At 38.2% G+C, this 20,269-nt stretch overlaps 2 protein-coding genes across 13 annotated transcripts in view; one reads left to right on the top strand and one right to left on the bottom strand.

Annotated features, from left to right (window-relative positions):
* The window catches only part of CHD9 (chromodomain helicase DNA binding protein 9), an 87,617-nt gene that overhangs the window by 52,713 nt on the left and 14,635 nt on the right, over positions 1 to 20,269 (bottom strand). For 5 of the 9 annotated variants that reach the window (XM_086847599.1, XM_086847601.1, XM_086847600.1 and 2 more), the window contains exons 4-5: positions 18,055 to 19,657; positions 13,417 to 13,464 (exon numbers count right to left, since the gene is read on the bottom strand). In XM_086847599.1, the coding sequence (XP_086703725.1) occupies positions 13,417 to 13,464; positions 18,055 to 19,491 (1,485 nt within the window). In that variant the 5' untranslated portion in view covers positions 19,492 to 19,657. Of the gene's footprint in view, positions 1 to 517; positions 740 to 844; positions 1,241 to 13,416; positions 13,465 to 18,054; positions 19,658 to 20,269 lie in introns of those variants that run through there. The other 4 variants (XM_086847603.1, XM_086847604.1, XM_086847605.1 and 1 more) reach the window with 3 other exon arrangements.
* LOC111934602 (uncharacterized) lies at positions 611 to 20,243 on the top strand. 4 transcript variants are annotated; one of them, XM_086847609.1, is made up of 4 exons: positions 617 to 773; positions 1,572 to 1,666; positions 16,630 to 16,998; positions 18,091 to 20,243. In XM_086847609.1, the coding sequence occupies exons 1-3, from the start codon at positions 732 to 734 to the stop codon at positions 16,754 to 16,756; spliced, it is 264 nt and encodes an 87-aa protein (XP_086703735.1). In that variant the 5' UTR covers positions 617 to 731; the 3' UTR covers positions 16,757 to 16,998; positions 18,091 to 20,243. The 4 variants fall into 4 exon arrangements, 2 of the variants coding, with proteins under 2 accessions (XP_086703734.1, XP_086703735.1); XR_002867306.2 differs by lacking the exon at positions 617 to 773 and adding an exon at positions 10,076 to 10,222 and having other exon boundaries at positions 1,296 to 1,666; XM_086847608.1 differs by lacking the exons at positions 16,630 to 16,998; positions 18,091 to 20,243 and adding an exon at positions 7,645 to 9,304 and having other exon boundaries at positions 611 to 773.

Below are 20,269 nucleotides of genomic sequence, written 5' to 3'. Positions count from 1 at the left end.
TAACCTTTGCAGCATTCCCATACATTCGACATACACGTCCAACACCTCCAGTAAAATACGAAAAGCTAGGAGCTTTGGAAGGTAACAGCATCAGTGTTTTGCCTTTGGTAGGATACCAGGATCACAGTTACCTTAAAGCAGACGAATGATCTACAGGGCTAACTCGGTGACGAACACAACAGATGCTCGAACAACAAGAAGATTAAAAAACAGACAAAAGATAAAATAAAACTAAAATTACACAGCTCTATATCCATAAACGGATCAGAAAGCAGCGTTTCTTTTATTTAGATCGACATACACTCCATGCCGTGGATAAAAGACGCAACTTGTTTTTATCTTCGGGTTTTTAATGCCCGTTTCATGGACGCAGAATTGTTTACGGGGCTGATGAGCTTCTCCTGCAGCCAGCCAGAAGACATGTTTTTGCTTTCCTCCCCTCCCCCTTTGAGGAATGGAAAGAATTTCCTATTCAAACACAAAACCCCAGCAGATAACAGTTATGTTACGTTCTCACCCGTAAACGCGCCTCTGCCTAGAGCAGGAAGAAAAGCCACCAGGAATTTCCAAACACATTTTCTGGGCAAACCCCGTGCACTTCCCGGGATACATGTCCTATAGGTGCCTCATGGGCGGCGGGGGCGGGAGGCAGGGCTGGGGCCGCTCCCGATGCCACCTTAAAGCCCCGGGGCTGGAACAAACAGCCGGACCCAGCTCGGGAACAGCTCAAGATGGCGATGCGGCTCCCGCAGCAGCAGCCAGTAATAAGGAAGGTTATTCAATCCCATTAGCCTTTTAGCCCAAAGAACCCCTCCTCCTCCCACTCATTCAGGCTCTCACTTACCCTTCCTCTCGGCCTCTTCACTGAAGACATTTTTGGCGTCAGACAAAGACTTGCCCTCCGCTTTTCCAGCACCCCCGGCAGTGCTCAGGAGAAAAGCATGGGGAGAAGACTGCTAAATGGCCTATTTAGCGAGCGGCAGCCGGGCCGCGCACAGCCCTCCCCGAGCGCTCGCTCGCTTCAGCAGCATCCCCGCGCCCTGCCCGGCGCGCACCCGCCGCCCCCGGCCCGGCCCGGCCCCGCCGTGCGCGGACCGCCGGATCCCAACAAAGCGCGGAAAGAAACGCACAAAGCATCAAAAGGCATCAGCGCCAATATTAGCGCTGGTTAGACCCGCTCCCCGCGGAACTAGGCCAGCAGATGGTGCTACCCGTCATTATTCCATTAGGCTCCACGTTTAACCCCCGCGGGGATCGGCTTTAACCCTTCCCGCTCCCCGCCCGCAGCGCCGCCCACAGCGGCTGCTCGCTCCCCTGGAAAACCGTGGGAACCGGGCGCTGTGCCGGGCTGGACCTCGCTGCACCGCAACCCTGCGGCTCCAGCCCCGGGGGAGGGCACGGAGGGACAGCGGCCGAATCCCAGCCTGTGGCCTCACAAACAGAATTTGCTCTCCAATATACTTTTTGATTTTTTTTTCTTTAATTATTATTTTTCTTGCATTTACTTCATTACTATAAGATGATGTCAGTGACTATAATCATTTGCTGACAAGCTTCCCTGCTTCCTACAGAAAATGGAAGAACTGCTCGGTTTTATCCCTCTGCCCCTGCCCAGACCTGCGGGACCCTGCGGTGGAGACAGACCTCCTCGGGACACAGCTCTCTGGTAAGCGCCTCTTCATTCCCAGGTTGGGTTAAGTGCTATTTTAAAAGAATCAGACAAGTTTTAAAATACGTATTGTGAAGATACCAAATAAAACCAAAAAGAAGACTGGGCTTTTTGCAAGGTTATTAAAAAAAACGAGAAGCTTTTGACAGCATAGCTCTATCCTAGCAGTACCCTTGATTCTCAAAAGCCCACTCAAGAAGAACGAAGAAAGATCAGGACTTGATTTCTATTTTGTTCAATATATACATATAATTTTATTTTCCAGGATAGATGTTTTTCCATAGAAAATTTAAAATATGGAAAGGATTTTGAGATTGTTAAGATTGGTCAGTACTCTAAAAGATAATTTCACTTCCATTTAAGATTCATTTCAAAATTAAGCTCCTTGTCCAGTAGAAACACTAGTGGTACACCAATACTTTAAACTGATTCTTTTCTTCACTTAAATTCAAGGATATTTCTGTAAATATGCAGCAGCATCACAAGGACAATTACTACATTTTAATTTTACTTCTGAGAACTCTAGCCAAAATGTTTCTACATTATGCGTATTGTAGCTATAGTAAATTACAGGGATTTATAATTTAGGGTTATTATTTCATATCTTAGTAAAAATGGTAAATAATCAACCATTTTATATTTTGAGATCAGCTAAACAAAAAAATATTCCTAATGTACCCTTGGTATAATTTCAGCTCTAAAAACTGAATGCTACTAAAGCCAGTACTGTTAAATTGGTCTGCTCTTGAACATTCCTGGGCCAGAAGAAAACAAACAAAAATGCTTAATAATTAAGTAGGTAATCCAGAAATTATGTTTTTTTCGTGAATCCTTTTACAGTCTTTCTAGATATTTTATTATTTTAAAACAAAGTTTCTTTGCTGCATTTTCTCAGAGCTCAAAGCTACTTCCCAATTTATTTCTCAACAACATTACTCTTACTATAGAACTGTGAGTATGCTGGATGAGACTCCTCTATGTTATAATTCCTCTGCGTCTTGCTCTGTACTATCCCTTCCGAGTTCTGTCTCCTGCGCTGCACAACCATTGAGCTATTTGTTAGAAATCCCAGACCATGGGTTTTTTTAAATTTTGCTATGACATTTTTAACCATATGGAAATGACACTCATGAAGATGCAGGAAGACACCAGACAGCCATTCTAAGCCAAATAAATCTGTAATGAAACCTTCATAAAGAAAGTCACTATTGTCACAAAAACCAAAACTGGAAAGCAACACAAGTGTTTTGAGATTAGAACGTGAAACACGCTTGTACCACAGAGGACAGGATCTATGTGTACTTAGCAACAAAAGCCATTTAATCCAACAGAGCTCTTTTATTCTGGTAATAATTTCATGATTCGAAAATATGCACAGCCATAAAATGATTGAACAGTTGTAAATCATCATGCACAATGAAAACCATTTCAAAGGTTCTCCAGCATCTACGGAAAAAACGGCAAAGCCTTTTGCAGGCTGAAAATACCGCTCCCCCTCAGTGAGATGGAACGCAGATAAAATATCCTAAAGGAATATATCCTCTCAGTAATGGCTTACAAACCTATTCCATCTAGAATAAGAAATAAATTTTTAACTGACAAACATATAGGAGAAGGTGGAAAGAAAACCCTGAGGCCACTACATATTTAAAACCTGAAGATTTTATTTGGAAAAATAGGTTTGTACTTTTCACAATTGCAAAGATAACCATCCATCTATGAGCAAATGCAAAGCAATGCAATGTTGTCTTGAGTCTGCACAGAGGGAGCTCCAGGGTATCTGCTGCTGCTAATGGCTTTGCCAAGCAGCAGCCGAGTGCAGGGAACAATCCTCCTGTCAGTTCCCTGCTGCTCCACGCAATCCTGTGGGCAGCAGGGAAATTGGCAGGAATCACCTCAAATTCTCACTACTGCTGCTGCCTGCAAAAGCCATTAGCAGCAGCAGCAGGTATGGACCCTGGTGGTGCTCACACTGCAGAGCTAGCCCAGAAAAATACTCAGGGAACAGATCAGCTCTTCACACATGCCCTGACCCACAGCCAGGGGAGCATCTTTTTGGCACTATTCAAGGGAATTTGACATGCTGTCTCACAGGAGTAGAAGGTGCCCTACACAGATATTAATGATTTCTTAGTTAAACAATGGAAAAACAGTCAAGTTACCAGGCAATATCAAGAAGCAGAATCATGACAGCATCCTTCCAATAGCCAGCAGTACTCTGCTAAATAGGCTTTTCATAGAAAGGCATTTCCTCCAACACTTTGTTGTGTTTGCATAGGACATGTGTTTGAAGATGTTCACTGGCATAACAGTCCTTCTCCCAGCAAGGACAAACCACCATCCTCAACTTACAGACATCAGTTTTTTCTGCTCTGAAGCCTAAACCCATTTTCATTTGCTCCATAACAACAAATAATTCCTTCACATTCTCTGCATATCACTACAAAAGAAGCCCCAAGAAGGTGAATTTAACACTGAAACTACTTCTACCTCCTAGAAAACCCTCCCAAATCCTGCCTTATCTGTTCCAATAGTAAAACATGGCACTCTAAGAACACCTCTCCTACAGTAGGTATGGCCATTCACAATGGAATAGCATTACTTTCAGTTCTGTGTGTGCACAAAACCTTTCAGAGTCTCCAAAGTTGCACTCATTCTTGATATATTCTAGGAACTGAATATATCAATTATATTGATATATTCAATATATCAGACAATGCTTTTCACTGAAATTTTAACAAGTCACACATTTGTGATTGAATTATACAAGGAACTTTAGTGAAATAATGTTTTTCATTTGTGGGTCTACTGACCATTAGATTAGCTGCCACTAAGAGCTAAATTATGACCCTAAGGAGTGTAACAACAGAAAGTTAAGGTTTACATCTGCAATGCCTTGAGTGATTCTTTCACTCCTGCTGGAAGCAGTACACACCTGCAGGAAGATGCTCAGACCAAGTACTGTCTGCCTTGAGAGCCTAACAAGTTCTTGACAGTGTACCAAGGTCCTCAGGAAATCAACATGACCTTGACATCAACTGCACTAAAAGCAGCTACAATTAGCCACCTGGAAACTTGATCTTTATGCATTACGACATTACCTTTGTTCATGTTTATTACTAAACAAGGCATCTCTTTGTGCATGTCAAGTCACCAGAACAGTATTAATATCAGAACCATAGTGCAAATAAATAAATTGCATGACTTAATAGTTTGGGGACTTCGTTCAAATGGGCTTCTCATTTTTTTCACATTATAATCACATGAAAACTGGAAAACTGCAGTTGCTTTTAACTCACTACAGTGAAAAATCTTAAAGGTAAATCCATTCATCATTTGAATTATAAAATTGTATTTAGGAATGCAACTCTAAAAATCCCCAAAGCATGTATTCAACTCAGTGATGCCTGAATTTCATACTATTCTGAACTTCTTTCCCCTATCTGCAAAAATAAGTCTCTGATGACTTTTAATGGTGGATTTGTAATTAAAAAGTTTATCTATTTAAAAAACACAAAACCTCTATCTGTAGACTACTTACAATATCTATGTGTCACCTGACATGCATGCAGAAAGGCATCTCCTTTGCTGCATGGCAGTCCCAGCAAAAGATGTAGTTTTCTCTAGACAGTAAACTGAGATTTTCAGTTAATCAGGCTACTTTTACACATATAATGGGAAGATCACCTAAATATGGAACAGGGTTTCTTTCCTCCAGAGACAACTCCCTCCAGAGTTCATTCTGAACTGCTTTTTATTTTCTTGTTCAAGTCCCACACCATCTGCTGGGACTGCTTCACAAAGCCAAGAGCACTGGCAAATGAAGATCTGTGGGGTTCTATCATTTTTCCAGTCTCTTTGGTGCATATATGGGACTATTAAGACAGCCAATGAAGTATTCCAAATTGTGGTTCTTTCAATATGCTGATAGTATGCTTCCTTCTTTTTCTGGCTTATTATAACTACTAATGAATTTCTCAGTATTTAATGGATACAGAATTTCAAGACACACATTTATGAAACCTAACCCAAATTAAAATAGGCATGCTACAGATAGATTATGAAAAAAAAAAAAGAACAAGATACCAGGTGAGAGTCTATCCTTTTCATCTTCCATATTTGTTATCTATAACATTGGTAAATGAATGGCTAACAATTACAGCACTTTGGCCAGACAGCAGTTTTTATCTGTGTAACAGTCACTTCAGAGCATACATCTGTGATTTAGGATGTGAATGTGGTTTATGCCTCACTAGGCATTTAGCACCATGCTTATAACCAAATTTTAAATTTCTGTGCAAATGAAAACACTAATGGAAAAGTCAGCAACCTTAAACTAGTCATGTTTCGACAATGAAACATGCACCTGTTGGCACGTCACACTCTCTACATAGGATGTTGTTTCACATCCCAGTGCTACAGAACCCAGTAATAATATCACTAATCATGTTTTGCCACTAATACAGTGGAGATACCATAGTTGTCATTAGTAGCAGCTTCTAAACCAGTGACCTGCCTTATCTTTCATAGGGGCAAGATCAAGCCATGTCCATATAAGCAGCTGCTAACCTGGGTGTGCTGCAGAGGCAGCATCAGAAGTTACAGAATGAGTCTGTGGCACACATTTTGCTTCCATTTGGAAGAGATTGTTTGAAGAAAGTATTTTGGGGCCCAGTGCCAACTATAGTTTTCTGAATATTTAGTAGTGGTATGAAAACTGTGTGTAATTTGCATGGTAACTCTTAAAGGAGGCACTATGTAATGGAGCATACTAAATTGCCAGGAAATGAAAGAAATTGAGAACTTCATCCCACTTGCTCTGCCAAGCTGCTGCATTTAATGTGTTTCAGTTTTCAGTGGTTTGGTGTTCTGTGCCCATCATGTACCCAACTTCTCTTGGGTTCCCGTCTGTAATGTAACAGCTATTTGAAAAATGGCAGACAATGCCAACAAAACCCACTGCCTCAGCAAAACTTCTCAGTGCTCTTCTACATGCAGGGCCAGAACACCCAGAACTTGCACTGGTCTAAGCGTGATGCAGGGCACACTTTGTGGTGCATTATGGCAGTATCACCACACTTACCATAAGAAAACCATGGGCTCCTGCCTATGAAAAAAATGTTACTATTATCATATCCAAGGCACCTGGTGGATGCACCACTGAGTTTAGGCTCAGACCAAATTTACAGTCATGCCATACTTCTACTTTAAAATTTTCTTCTTTAGTCTAAGGGTCAAAACGTTCCAGCAAAAACTTCCATTTCTTTCTCACATTCTTGCCTAATCTTAACCTTACAAATTTTGCAATTACTTGACTCCTTGAAAAACAGGAATGACTAAAGTCTCTACTCTATAAAAGGCAACTCAGGTTTCAGTTCACTGTTTGAAACGACTCTTATGTGGACATCTGGAAATAAATCTGTAAAATACTTCACCAAATAGTTACAGAGAAGAAAAATCAAACATGTATTTCTGTTTTAAAAAGAGTAGTCATTAGGGTTCAAAATCCTCAGGTTAAGCTCTGAAATATATTGATCCACTGAAATCTAACATCATCCAACACCTTCTTGGATGGTACAGATAAGAACTTGCTTCTCCTGGAACACATGCACATACATATGCCTGATTTTACAACTGGAAAAGTTTGTTTAACATGTAAAGCCGGATAGCGTCTATCCCCAGTGCTTTTTTAATGACCTTTTAAACTTCAGAAAAAAAATAACATGACTGAAACTGCTCTAATTTAAGGTGACAAAATCCTTTTAAATGTTTTAAAGTCATTTTAAAATGATTTAAAGGTAAAATAATGAAGAATTGACTGCAGAAGTCTTCAGAACAGAAAACAAAATTGCAACCAACTTAAAATTCAACTGAATTTTCACAAGTTGTCATTTACCCACCAATGTTCTATATGACCACCACTTTTATGTGCCACTGAGAAAGTTATTTTCTCTTTTTTTTTCCTTATCAACCAGAGAAGAAGGCCAGAAGACAAAAAGCCTACCCAAACTACCTTCAAAAAGAACATCACATGAAGAGTTTTCTTTCCTCTTAATTCTAATATCCAAGGTAGATTCAGCATATGTGTCCCACTCACACTAAAAACCAGCACAGCATCCATCTCTGAGCAAGAAAAAGCAACAGGACCTTAATGGTTGTTGGTTCTTGTCAAAATTTCAGTTACAGTGTTCCCTCTACATCACTCATGGAAGTGGCCTTGTACAAACACATTTTTATGATTGAAACAAAACCCACTTTCATCCTTAGAAGTTTACTGCTGTCAGTATTTCCTTCCACTATCCCCCAGTTCTTCCACTCTCTCAGTTTGTTATCAGCCCAGATTCAAAGACATTCCAGGTGTGAAGGGTTGTAAAATGCACAACCCTCCATGGTCTATTCTTGGTACTCTTCTGCTACTTGGAGGAGTCACTGAACCTGCTGAAGGGATGAAAGGAAGGGCAAGTGGGCAAGAACTCTTCAGAACCAGCAGGAAGCTGCCCACCTTTTGTCTCAGTGCCTCACTTCTGCAAATACCTACAGAAAAGGAAGTCAGGCTAGGTCAGAGAAACAACCACACATGAACAAAACACAGAGGTAGTTTTTCTTCCACAGCATGCTTTAACAGCCTAATTTACCAGATTCTGCTCACATTTTATAATACATTGAGTGCAATGGTGAAAACCAATTCAATTACAAGTTAAGTGAACCAGCTTATTCGAAGTATAAAGGCTACTGGAGAAACATGCTGCAATGGATCATTTCTTGATAAGTCCCCAGGAAATGATCCTGTGATAATATTGGCAGCCTTCTTTTTAATTTTTTGCTCTTTTTAAACTATGGATTTCCAGTGCTTGTTTTTAGCAGAACAATGAAGTTTTGTTGACAAGATGACAGATGTGAAAAATAGGTATCATTTGATTAAGAGGGAAATATCTATCATGAAGGACCTTTAAATCAAAACAGATTGCTTATTCAGAAAGGCTACCATGTAACATCTCTCTCTACAATAATTTTATTCCCTAGAAGCAGTTAAGTTTAAAAGTTTACTTAATCTCTGAACATGTTTGGTTTTTTTTCTTGTAGTATTACTCAGTACTTTCCAGAGTATCCAAAATGTTTTCAACATTCGTAATTTCAGTGAGATTAAAAACACCCAGCACTTAATGTTAAACCCAGCACTTAACACTAAAATATATGACAGAAATTGGGAAAATTATTTTTAACATCAACAGCTGGGGAGTCACTAATATCAGTACTGACTGCACAGCATATTTCCATTTAAATCAAAGAGGGGCATATTTCTTCCACTTCAATTCAAAACAACTTGCATATTTTTTGTTTCAGCTTCAATGAACTACTTTAGCAGCTTTATATGCCAGAATCTTCAGTTCAAAAGAGTCCTTTAGCATATATGCTAACCTAATGAAACTACTTCCCTTGAATCTAGTTTTCTCAATTAAATATTCATGAGCAAAATCCTTGCCCTTAGTTAAGGAGTAAAACAAGATGCCTAAAGAAAAGGAATTTATCAAAAAGGGTGATGGCTCAAAAATAAGGAGTCCCAAGTAGAGGATACTACTGGGGAACAATAGTTTGGTTTCAGGCAAATGAAACCCAGAAAGCAAAAAAAACAAACTATTTTTTCCTCAGAAGCCACCTATAAAATTGCTAGATAAAGAATATAGCATCCAAGAGCTTCACAGTAATAACCATAAAATAACTTCTGGTAGGGATCAAACAGAAAAAGTTGAAAAAAACCCCAAAAACATTGCAAGACAGGTTTTGAAAAATTACTGCTATGATTGTTTCTAACCTCAGCTGAGTCTGAGTGGCAAAAGTGGCAGGACTAGACTCACTGTAAAGGCAAAGAAAAGAGAAATTCTTATCTTTAACAGAGGTGAAGTCAGCAAAAACTGTCACCAACACAGAGCAGAGTGACAGCCTGGTTAGAGACCACAGAGTGCTTCTAAGGGCATCCCCAGGTATGGTCATGAGCAGGACCATGAGCCCTCTGTACCTCTGTCCCCAATAAGCAAGGCTGGGTCACCATGTCTGAAATCTAAAATCGCTCAAAGCCTGTCACATTTGCAGTTAAACCACAGTAAGTCAGAAAGCACACTGGGCTGGCACCAGAAAACACATCTCTCGTGTGGTGTCAGGAGTTGATCAGATTTCAAACACTACATGATTGCACGTCAAAGAATCCTCCAAAGGATGATATAAATAGGAGCTACAATACAGACACATCAAAATATATTTGCCTAATCTATTTTAAAAATTGTTCTTACTGAACTCAAAGACAGTAAGACACATGTCTGGTTTTGTCACTCAGATGTTCCTTAAATAATTTACCTGCCTTCCCCTGTGACAGCTTAGGTTCTCTAACAGCTGGTTTCTGCTTTTAAGAGTGTCAAGGACCAAAGTTCCTGCTACAACAGAGTTAGCACATCAGGCTGAGCCTTACCTAGGCCTCGTGGACAACAGCTGCAATGACTTAAAGATAAAAAATGCATATATACTGCATCTTCTTATCCTTCTGAGGACTACAAACAGGTACTGGAAGCCCATAGCATGTTGCAAGTCTCAAAAAGCACAAGGGCTATGCTTTTCTTGTGAGTTTGCTTTAAACACTATTAAAGAAATCTCTGTATTGTGGTGCTCATTAAAAAAATAAGGTACAGTGAAACAATTCCTTTTGAGATTACTTAAGATTATTTAAAAAACTTATTGGTAGTACTCTAGTTTTGAAACAGTATTTCAAGCTCTAAGAAAATACACGCAAATCTCAGAACCACAATATTTGAAATGGCTTCTTTAAGGCTAACTTCTCTTTTCTTTCCAAGATATAAACTAAAACTAAATTGTGAGGTCATGAATATATCTTAAAAGAGCCCTTCCTGTCAATCTGTGAAATTAATTCTGCTTTGCAATTCAATATGCTGCTCAACAGCATAATATACATATATATGATATGCTACTAACACTGAAATTATTTTCAAATATGGGCTAACTCCTGAGCAGGCAGTGTGTAAAAGATAGGAACAATTTCAGGAGATGTAAGTTAAAATGCTTGCCTCCACAGTAAGATATCAAGGGAACAAAAAACTCAAGCGAGTACAAATAAAAGCCAAATAACCCACACAAAAGAAAACCTGCCACATTTATGAAAGAAAAATCAATCTCTGCTACAAATTACACAGCTTTCAAAAATGTAAGACTTGTCATCTTTTCTAGCCTAAAGCTACATTCCTAGCTTCATTTATCATGCTTACTGAAATCAGCATTAGAATTCTTGCTCTCATCATCCTAAGAAACCCACTAATTTATATTTATTAGCCTTAAGAGTTCCCAAAATCAATCCACTCAACATCTGATGATAAACACTCTCTTAGAAATCTGTGTAACCAGGAAATTGAGCAAATTTTTTTTTACCTGATAATAAACAAAGAAAACAGTATCTCTCCAGATGTAGGAGGCTCTTTGGGGGACAAAGTTGAAAATTATTTTGATTTATCTGTCTATTTAGAAATAATATAATAGCTAAAAGAAACTGTAAAACCTGAGTGCACAAAACACACAGACATCTGGACAAAAGCCATATAAATTCTAAATATATCAGATTCTCTGGCTTCAAAATTACACTACTGGTTAACATCTTTACAAGTTCTGCTGCTCTTTCAGTAATAACACTTCACTAACACTTCATAAAGTGTTGATTTTCTGCAAAATGTCTCAAGATAAAAAGCTGCTCTAGAAGTTTTACAGGCAATGATATATTTGAAGCCACTCAAAAATGCAGTCTAGATAACAGTGTTAGTTAAAGCAGGTTAGTGGTTACTGGAGCCAATGGACAGTCCACTTGCACTCTCTTTGTATTTAAGACTGCAGGTCCACACACAATTATTTTGCCTGTACTGCAGAAAATATTGCTTCCCACTCCTTCCTCTCTCACAGAATCACAGAATGGCTGAGGTTGGAAGGGACCTCTGGAGATCATGTAGTCCAGCCCCCTAGGACAGGCTGCAAAGGATGGTGTCCAGACAGTTCTTGAGCAGGAGGAGACTCCAGAAGCTCTCCAGGCTCTGTTCCACAGCTCTGTCACCCTCACAGTAAAGCAGTTTTTGCTCATTGGAATGGAAGCTCCCTTGTTTCAGCTTGTGCCCCTTGTCCTGTCGCTGGGCACTGCTGGAAAGAGCCTGGCCCCAAGCTCTTGACACGTGCAGGTGTTCGTGTGCATTGAAAAGCTCCCCTGCACTGTGTCTGTGGAACATGATCCTCTGCAACTGAGAGAATTAAACCAGGAACTTGTATTCTGGAAAAACACCCTTGACAAAAAAGGTGCAAAGCTTCTCTGTACCTAAAGGAGTTTCCCAGTTCAGTTCATAGCCCAAACATTGCATTAATGCCAGACGAAATCAAAGAATAGGAGCTTTTTTCTTCAACTTGTTTTTAACTCGATAATTTATTATAGTTTAGGCATATATTGAACAACAGTTCTAACAGCCTATAGAATGGGTTGCTGTCTCTAAAAGACAATTTAACATGGATTTTTCTTTCTCTTTAATTAGGTACCACTTTTTCCAGACACCAAGACTGCACAATTATATCAGTACTCTCACATTAATGAATTGCTTTATAGTTTTTCTCTGTTAACAAGACACCTATTTCCAAATAGTTATTCAGGTTAATCAACCACACTTACCCTGCATTGTTATTAAAAAAATAATATCAATTTAACTTATTTTTATCAACTAGTTTCACCTTGCTATTTTACTACTGCAATTTGACCCAGCCAGAAGCTTTCTTCCTATGCCTGCCATCTGTTAACTACTTTTTACAAAAATGCTTCTTTTTGGCACATTTCAAAGACAATTATAGTAGGTATTTAATGGGTGTGCAATTATCTCAGGAAAAAAATATATTATTATATTATGACAATAATTTAAACAGCAAGTGTTTAATTTTGCAGAGGAAACATACACAAAGAATTGGACAGCCTAATTATTTGACAAGTGATGAAGGTTGAGAGAGACTTTTTCAAGAAAGGTTTAAGAAAAGCTTTTGTGATAGCATAAAGATCCAAAAAAATTGCAAAAAAATTTAATTCTACTCAACAGAAATCACTAAGAAACTCATAAAGCATTTAAAACTGTAAAAGAGATACTCTGGAACATTTTCAGTGCTCTGAAAATCCCAGCAATTTTTGTCTTTCCCTTACCACACAGCTTTATTTTGAAAGCCAAAACAGGGGAAATGAAGACAATAAAAATTATACCCATCAGTAAATGTGTTACAAATTTATCTCACAAGCATGTACTTTCTTTCCTCAACCTATACAATTTGCAATTTTAAAAAATAAAATGTCTAAAAGGTTTATCTAAAACATATATAATATATACAAAAGCAAGTGCTTCATACACATTCAACTATAAATAAAGCTATCAAAACATAGCTCTTTTAATGATTAGTATGTTACTGGCAAAAAGCCATCAATTAATAATGAAAACATTATATTATATACAGCTATAATTTAGAACTTCATTCCAGGAACTGCACTACTAAGGCTGAGAGATGCTGCCCTACTCTTCTGATTAACTCTGGGCATTTGCCTTGCCATAGTCACTGCCACCTGTTTGTGCAAGTCTTTCTCAAATCACAGAAATACAGAAAAAAACCTGCAAAATATTGCACAAATGTGGTCAGTGGAGGGATTGTTTTCATTACTTCAGTATAGATGATAAACTTACTAGGTGCTGGGAATTCTGCTGCCTCACTGTGGTGCAGGACTTAAGTTCCTGTGAAGAAGGTAAAAAATGTTCTTGAGGCACATAGAACTAAATCCAGTGCATACAACTTGTAGAAATGCTTAAAAAGAAACTTCAGACAAAGGTTTACATTTGTTAATATGATGTCACAGATAAAATTTGCCCTAAAGGAACAATATAAATACAGTGGATGTGCTTAATGGGAGGTATACCAGCATTATTCAGCACTTTAGGAAGAATAAACCATGATAAGGGTATGGAGGTTTTTTACATATCAAAATTACAAGGTATGGTTTGTAATGAACCAAAATGCTTACTGGAAAAGATGTTAAGATTTCCAATCATAGAATCATTAAGGTTGGAAAAGACTCCCAAAATCATCAAGTCTGACTTTTGACTTGATGCAAGTATATGAGAAGACGCAAAGCAGGGCAGATTTTGAGAAGTATATTTTGTTATTCTCAGTCTCACTGAATATTGCACTGCTTCCCAAGCCACATGCATTTAGCACCATAATTTTAGAATCTTGTATTGAACCTGTACTTAGGAGCCATCACCTATAAACTTACTATGCAAAATAGCCAGTTGCTTCTACAAAGAAGTTCTATATAGTATTATCAATTCCTTAATTTAACATACTCCTTGTTATAGGCTTACTAAAAATTAAACCATACAGAATATAAGAAATACACCCTAATACTATACTGTATACAATATAATGTATTATATATATATATATGCAAATCCTATATCCTTAATTTTGATATAGCTCCATAACTGTTTATATATCAAGTAGATGTCTGGTATTAGATCTCACAAGTAGCCAAGAAAGCGCATCACTTCTTACTATGTGCTTCTCTCATAAAAACTTCACAGTCCATGATTGTATATACAAGTAGAATAGCAACCAATAGCAGGATAAGAGTTTTACAAGTGGGGTAATCCAAGGGATACATGTCTACAATTAATTTATTATTGTTATAAATGTGCCATCTGATGCCACAGTCAGACATGAACAGCCTGTAACGATTCAGGACATCTCAGGAGCATATAAATCTGGACTTGGATCTGGTGAGAGTTAATTCCCTCTCTGATGATAAGCTCCTGTATGAGGTTATTCCACTCTGATATATACAGATATCCTGGGGTACACCACCATCCAAGCAATCATCTACAAGGTTCAGACTTTGCCAAACTTTCAACAAGGGCGAGACAAATTCTTTCAAAAACATTAGTGTCATCTATTTCTATAAAAGAAGTGGTAGACAGCTCAGGCTTGCAGGCATAGAAACACTTGCATGTTTCAAGTCAGTTTTTACACAAATTCATGAATACACTGAATTGTCGGGTTAGGTGCCAAACTTTTAGTCACCATAAGGAAAAAAAAATTAATTGTGTGATTTAAGAACTAAGACTACCACCTCATCCTATAGCACTTCATATTATTAATGAAATGTTATTTTTCATCAGTAATTTTTCATTTTCATAGTATTTTTAACCTCAATTCCCCTGCTTTCATGTGTGTAGCCAGAAGACATTAGAACACTTCTTACGAAATTACATACACAGTGAGACAGCTGTAATCTTCTCTAAGGACAGTTTATACTTATCTTTCCAAAAGTTTACACTTCACATTATCTTTTCTACTTCCTTTTTCTTATAAAGATGTAAAACAATGTTGAAGCCTTTTTTATCCTTCTGGAAAACAAATAGATTATTTAGCCTTAGCAAACTCAAACCACTTTTAAGTGGAGTTAAAAGATCAGAAGTCTTGTATTAGTCAAAGCTAAGGCTATAGGAGTCTTCAGCATTTCTCCACTTTACTTTCTGTTCTCAAACTAACTCTGATGAAAAATGCATGATGTAAAATTAAGGGTGCAATTTATTTACAATTCTGATCTAATTACAGCAGAAAGCATATTAGCACCATAAGACAGTCTTTTTAATTCTGCAGCATTATTACACCGAACAGATTGTATTAATTCTTAAATTAATTTCCATCAAAAGAATAACCATACAAGTAAAAATGTTATGAGTATGCTTGCTCTCAAATACTGAAACAAGTATTTAATGTTATTCCTTAATTTAAATAACCTCAGTCTAATGACAGTTAAAGATCTTTGGTTGTCTAGTTAAAGATCTTTGGTTGTCTAATATTAGGTCTATTCCAATATCTATAGTCCATTAACTATTTCATAAAATATTCTAAGAAAACGTCAATCATTATCAAACTGAAACTGTTAAAAAAAAACCCCTAAATTCACTAGTAATTGTTTCCTCAATATGTACTAAAGCCAGTATGAAATACTGGCTTGTTAAAAAATTAAAAGCTCACCTTAACTACTATATATGAAACTTGTCAAAAACTCTTCCCAACTGACTCCTACCTATAGTCAGCCAGCTTCAGGAAGATCAAAATTCCTTCTCCCTTTACCCTACCATTTTCCTCTTTGGTTAAACGGAACACATTTGTAAAAAGCTCTAACAGAACCAACTCATCTTGAACTTGAAATTCTAAAATGAGATCAAAGAATAGAAGTGAGAATTACAACTAAAGCCTCTCTTAGAATTGTAGTCAGTCAAAAGACAGATCTGAAACACTTCAGTAATTGCCGTACTTTACCATTACTATTCATACTACATACTCCACTAATTTAAAGAGGCTTCTACATTGTTGCTTCTGTCAATCCCCCATCTGTACATTCCTTAAGAGTTTGATAGCTACCAGTTAACAACTAGTTTCTGACTGAAACTTTAAACATCTGTCTGACCAGATAAACTCAAGGTCAGAATCCAATTTATGCAATTTACTGCATACCCCAAAATAATAAAAACAAAACCAAGCAGTTTTAGAACTGTCTGGTTTCTAGCAGTTTCATTTCAAAGAGGAAAAACATTAAAATTTTAAATACTGCAAAGTTGCTTTGTTTTCACACCACAATAAAAACAAAACCAAACCCCTAAACTTTAAAGGCACTCTGCAGATCTCAGAACTTTCCCTCTACTCCTTGTTACAAAGCGAAGTGCTAAAACTGATGTCAGTGAGATCGAAGCAAGTCTGGAAAGGTTCTGACAAATACAACACAAAAGTCACAGCACCAGAAAGTTTTATTAGACCTGCTTTTCATTGCCTGGCTTATACCCCACATGCTCCTCGAAAATGTTACTAATCCCTGGGTTTCTCACCATCCCCAGGTTTCCTGGAATCCATTTTCTCTTCACCCTTCACCCCAAGTATGCTCAGGGAGCCCAAGAGCCTCCACAGCCCTGTTCCCAACCCTTCGTGCTGCTCCCACGGCAGGACTGCTCACACACGCCCTGACGGGACCACCTTCCCATGAGAGCTGCTGGATCCTGGAGGCTACAGACATCTCTGACAAGAGTGGCTACTTGGGTGCACCCTCTTTTTTTTGAGGCAGGGAAGGGGAAAGAAAGGAAATGTTTATCAAAACCAACAGATTGCATCTACTGCATCATTCGCTTAATCAAGCTCATCTCAACCGCACTGCTGGATATCCGTGTCCCATGAACATCACACCACAGTTCATAGAAGAAGTTTCACTGGTAGGAATTGACAATTACACGCTCCATAAACATAAGCAGAAGTTGTAATGGAGAAGCAATCTATTGAACCAAGACGAAAGATTAAGCGTGTTAAGCCCTTATCTCTACACTAATGATCTAAAATTAACAGGGGAAAAGAAAAATGCTACATTGTTCCTTCACAGGCCAGTGTCCCACAAACTAAATATAAGCAAAAGTCAGTAGATAAGGTACTTGCCTTCCCCATATTTTTTTTTTCCCCCCCAGAAAAACAGCATTCTATATTCACAGATAGAGAGAATATTGGTAGCAAGAATACAGAAGCAGCAGTTACTAAAACCTTTTTAAAGCCATCTGCTTTAAATGCATGTTTGATGTCAGAGTTGCTTGTTTAGATTTGCACAGATTGAAAATCAGAAAACAATTTTTATGTCATCTTGTCCACCTCATGGAGGACTCGAATACTTGCAGTAGATGTGCACCTTATACTAAAACAACTGCTGAGTTTTTTGGTTTAGCCAAAAGTAACAAAACCCAACATACACACAGCTTTTTATACGTTTCCTATTATTATTGATTGCATCAAAAACAAGAATAATAAGTGTGTATTTTTAGGCAATGAGCATGAGCACAAAGACACAAAGCAAAGGACAGAGCAGCAATATAACCACTGCAATTCTTGCAGGAAATCAGCCACACAAACCTTACCAAAAGTCTTAAAAACATGTTTCTCTAAGTACTTTTCAAGACAATAAGCCATTATATTTGCACCAAAATCATAAATCAATAATTTTTTCTGCTGTACTTCAGAAATACAAGCAGCAGAAGGAGCAACACAATTTTATCTGAATAAGAATGTGTAGTCTTACTTTCTGCAGTGGTAGGAAAACAACAGGAGAAAGTAATGTCCGCATCAACTGGTTAGGGATTTTTTCCTCCTAAACTAGGCTTCTTCATGGTCAAGTAACAGCTCAGAGACTTCAGTTATCATGTTTTGACTCAAGCACTAGTCATTATTCATTTCATGATCAATCAAATCAGACAGTTCAAAGCCCCCCTCCCCAAATCCCTACATACCTGCCCTTGTAAGGTTGCACGACTTCTGCCTTGCAGGTGCTGATTAGAAACTGAAGAATGCCAAGGATGGATCTGAGTTTGAGACGGTGCCCGAACGAGTTCAGATGACGGTGTCACTTGCTGTGGGGTTATGTGGTGTTCTAGGTCATGCTCTAAAACATGGCTTGTGCTATCCTGAACAAACGCAGAGTCATCGAACTGTGGCAGAAGGTCTTCCTGCAGGAGGTCATCCGGGTCAAGTCCTGTGAATGGTTCACTGTGAGTCTCCACTTGATGAAGTAAGTTATCATCTAAAGATGTAAAACCATTGCTTTCAATAGGGTCGGTGAAATGGCTTATCTGAGAAGCAGAACTAGTGGAAGCTGAAAAATTAATATTCACAGGAGAGAGTTTTGAACTACTAAAGTTGCCCTGAGGATGCGCAGAATGCAACATTTGAAAAGTACTTGAATTCAAAGGTGTATTAGGATTCAACATGTGCTCAGTTGTTTCTTGCTTGGTCCCTGTTTGAGATGTAAAGGCATCGCTTCCAGTGAAATCAGAGATAGAGTGTGTCTGCTGGCTAGTAGAAAGAGCTGTTGTAGGCTGAAGAAGGCTGGTAGGAGAAATGCGGTTATTAGAGTAGGAATACGGAGATGAAAATTGTTGACTATTACTGACAGAACATGGAGTAATAGTTGGGGACTGTCCATCAAAATTTCCTTCTTGATTCCCACAAAAATGTATTGAAGCACTTGCATTTTGAGAAAACTGTTGAACGGACAGAGGCTGCTGTGAAGTCGATGGATTAGAAACTGAAGGTGGGTGGTTAACACTGACTCTGAGGGAAGTAGACACGTTAACTTCCATGAAGTCTTTTGGCTGACTCAGAGCATCCTGCCCCGTGTTGTTCCTGCTCTGCTGCGGCCGTAGTGAGGCACACTGATGCTGTGGTTCATTAGCCTGAAATAAGGCAAAGTCATGGTGTGCTACAAAGCTTTTGTTTTGCTGCATAGACTGAGAATGTCCTTGGTGAAAAGGGGACCCATTTTGATTTGAAACAGTTGTGGCAGTTTGATGACCCCACATAGGACTACCATCAGCCACATCTGGAAACATCCCATTGGACTGGTTTTGCGGATGAACTGGTGAACAATTGAATTGAGAGTGTGGTGATAAGACATTGTCAGCTGAGCTATTAAAAGACTGATTTACTGAGTGAAGCTTCAGTGAATCATACTGATTCAGCTGATCAAACTCACTCATCTTTTGTTGATTTTGAGCATCTTGCACATGGTTCAGTGAGTCTATGTGCAAAGGTTCAAATTCTGCACCCAAATTCAATTCATCAACAAGTGAAACAGGTCCAGGTTGAACAAAGGCATCATCTGACAAACCTTCTAAGGTCTCACTAAAAAGATTGGCATCATCAAAAAAATCCATCATAGGATCAGTCATCTTGAGAGGTCTGTTCTGCTTTTGCTCTCAACTCCAAATGGAGTCAATTTTGTCTCTCTGCAGTGAACAGAAACAAATGACATCCAGCGGTCACCACCTTATCCAAGGCATGCCAACAGCCATTAGTGCTTCTGATGAAACATTTGTCTTCAGGTGTTAAAGCATCCTGAAGGAGAGGAGTGAGGGAGGGGAAAAAAAAAAGGAAAATTTAAATTTAATGACTGTCCTCATCCTTCCTTCCCAACATTTCAAAGGGTATTTGGTACTTTGTTCATAACTTTAGCTAAACCACAAATCAACTTTTTTTTGCTTATACTCAATGCCCTGTGCAGGGTTTATAATTTTTGTCCCTTATAAAAATATATTTTAAATGTAATGGTTTCATTTGTTTTATTCACTCAGAGCACAATTATAGATTCTCCTTGGTCATATTCACTAAAACTACAAATTGCACCAATTTTAGTGCTTGCAGTTTTTTAGTGGGTTTTAGTGCTCCAGGATTAGGATTTGTTTATAGCAAAAAAATCATATAACACGTAAGATGTATGTAATAATTCTGTATGTTTAAACAAAAAAGCTTGAAAAATTATTTCATTTAAGTCAAAAGTTGAATTTCATAAGGGAAAACTGGGATCCTTCGTTTCTTCTATTTAAATTGCATTATGCAAGTTCCTGAGAAACTGTTTTATTGCACTTATGAGGTAACACTTCTTAGAAGGAATGAATACAACAATACAAAGAAAACACAAAAAGAACAAGCTTTGGTTCAAAGAAGTTT

The sequence above is a fragment of the Cyanistes caeruleus genome, chromosome 12 (genome assembly GCF_971803275.1).
Source record: "Cyanistes caeruleus chromosome 12, bCyaCae1.hap1.1, whole genome shotgun sequence".
NCBI classification, from domain to species: Eukaryota; Metazoa; Chordata; class Aves; order Passeriformes; family Paridae; genus Cyanistes; species Cyanistes caeruleus.
The sequence above is the reverse complement of the archived record's forward strand: the minus strand, read 5'-3'. Positions and strand labels throughout refer to the sequence as shown.

Coding starts and splice junctions, on each gene's coding strand:
- LOC111934602 (XM_086847608.1), top strand. CDS start 611: ATGTCCTATAGGTGCCTCATGGGCGGCGGGGGCGGGAGGCAGGGCTGG. Junction 774..1,571: donor AGCAGCCAGTAATAAGGAAG/GTTATTCAATCC, acceptor TGCTTCCTACAG/AAAATGGAAGAACTGCTCGG. Junction 1,667..7,644: donor CCTCGGGACACAGCTCTCTG/GTAAGCGCCTCT, acceptor CTTATCAACCAG/AGAAGAAGGCCAGAAGACAA.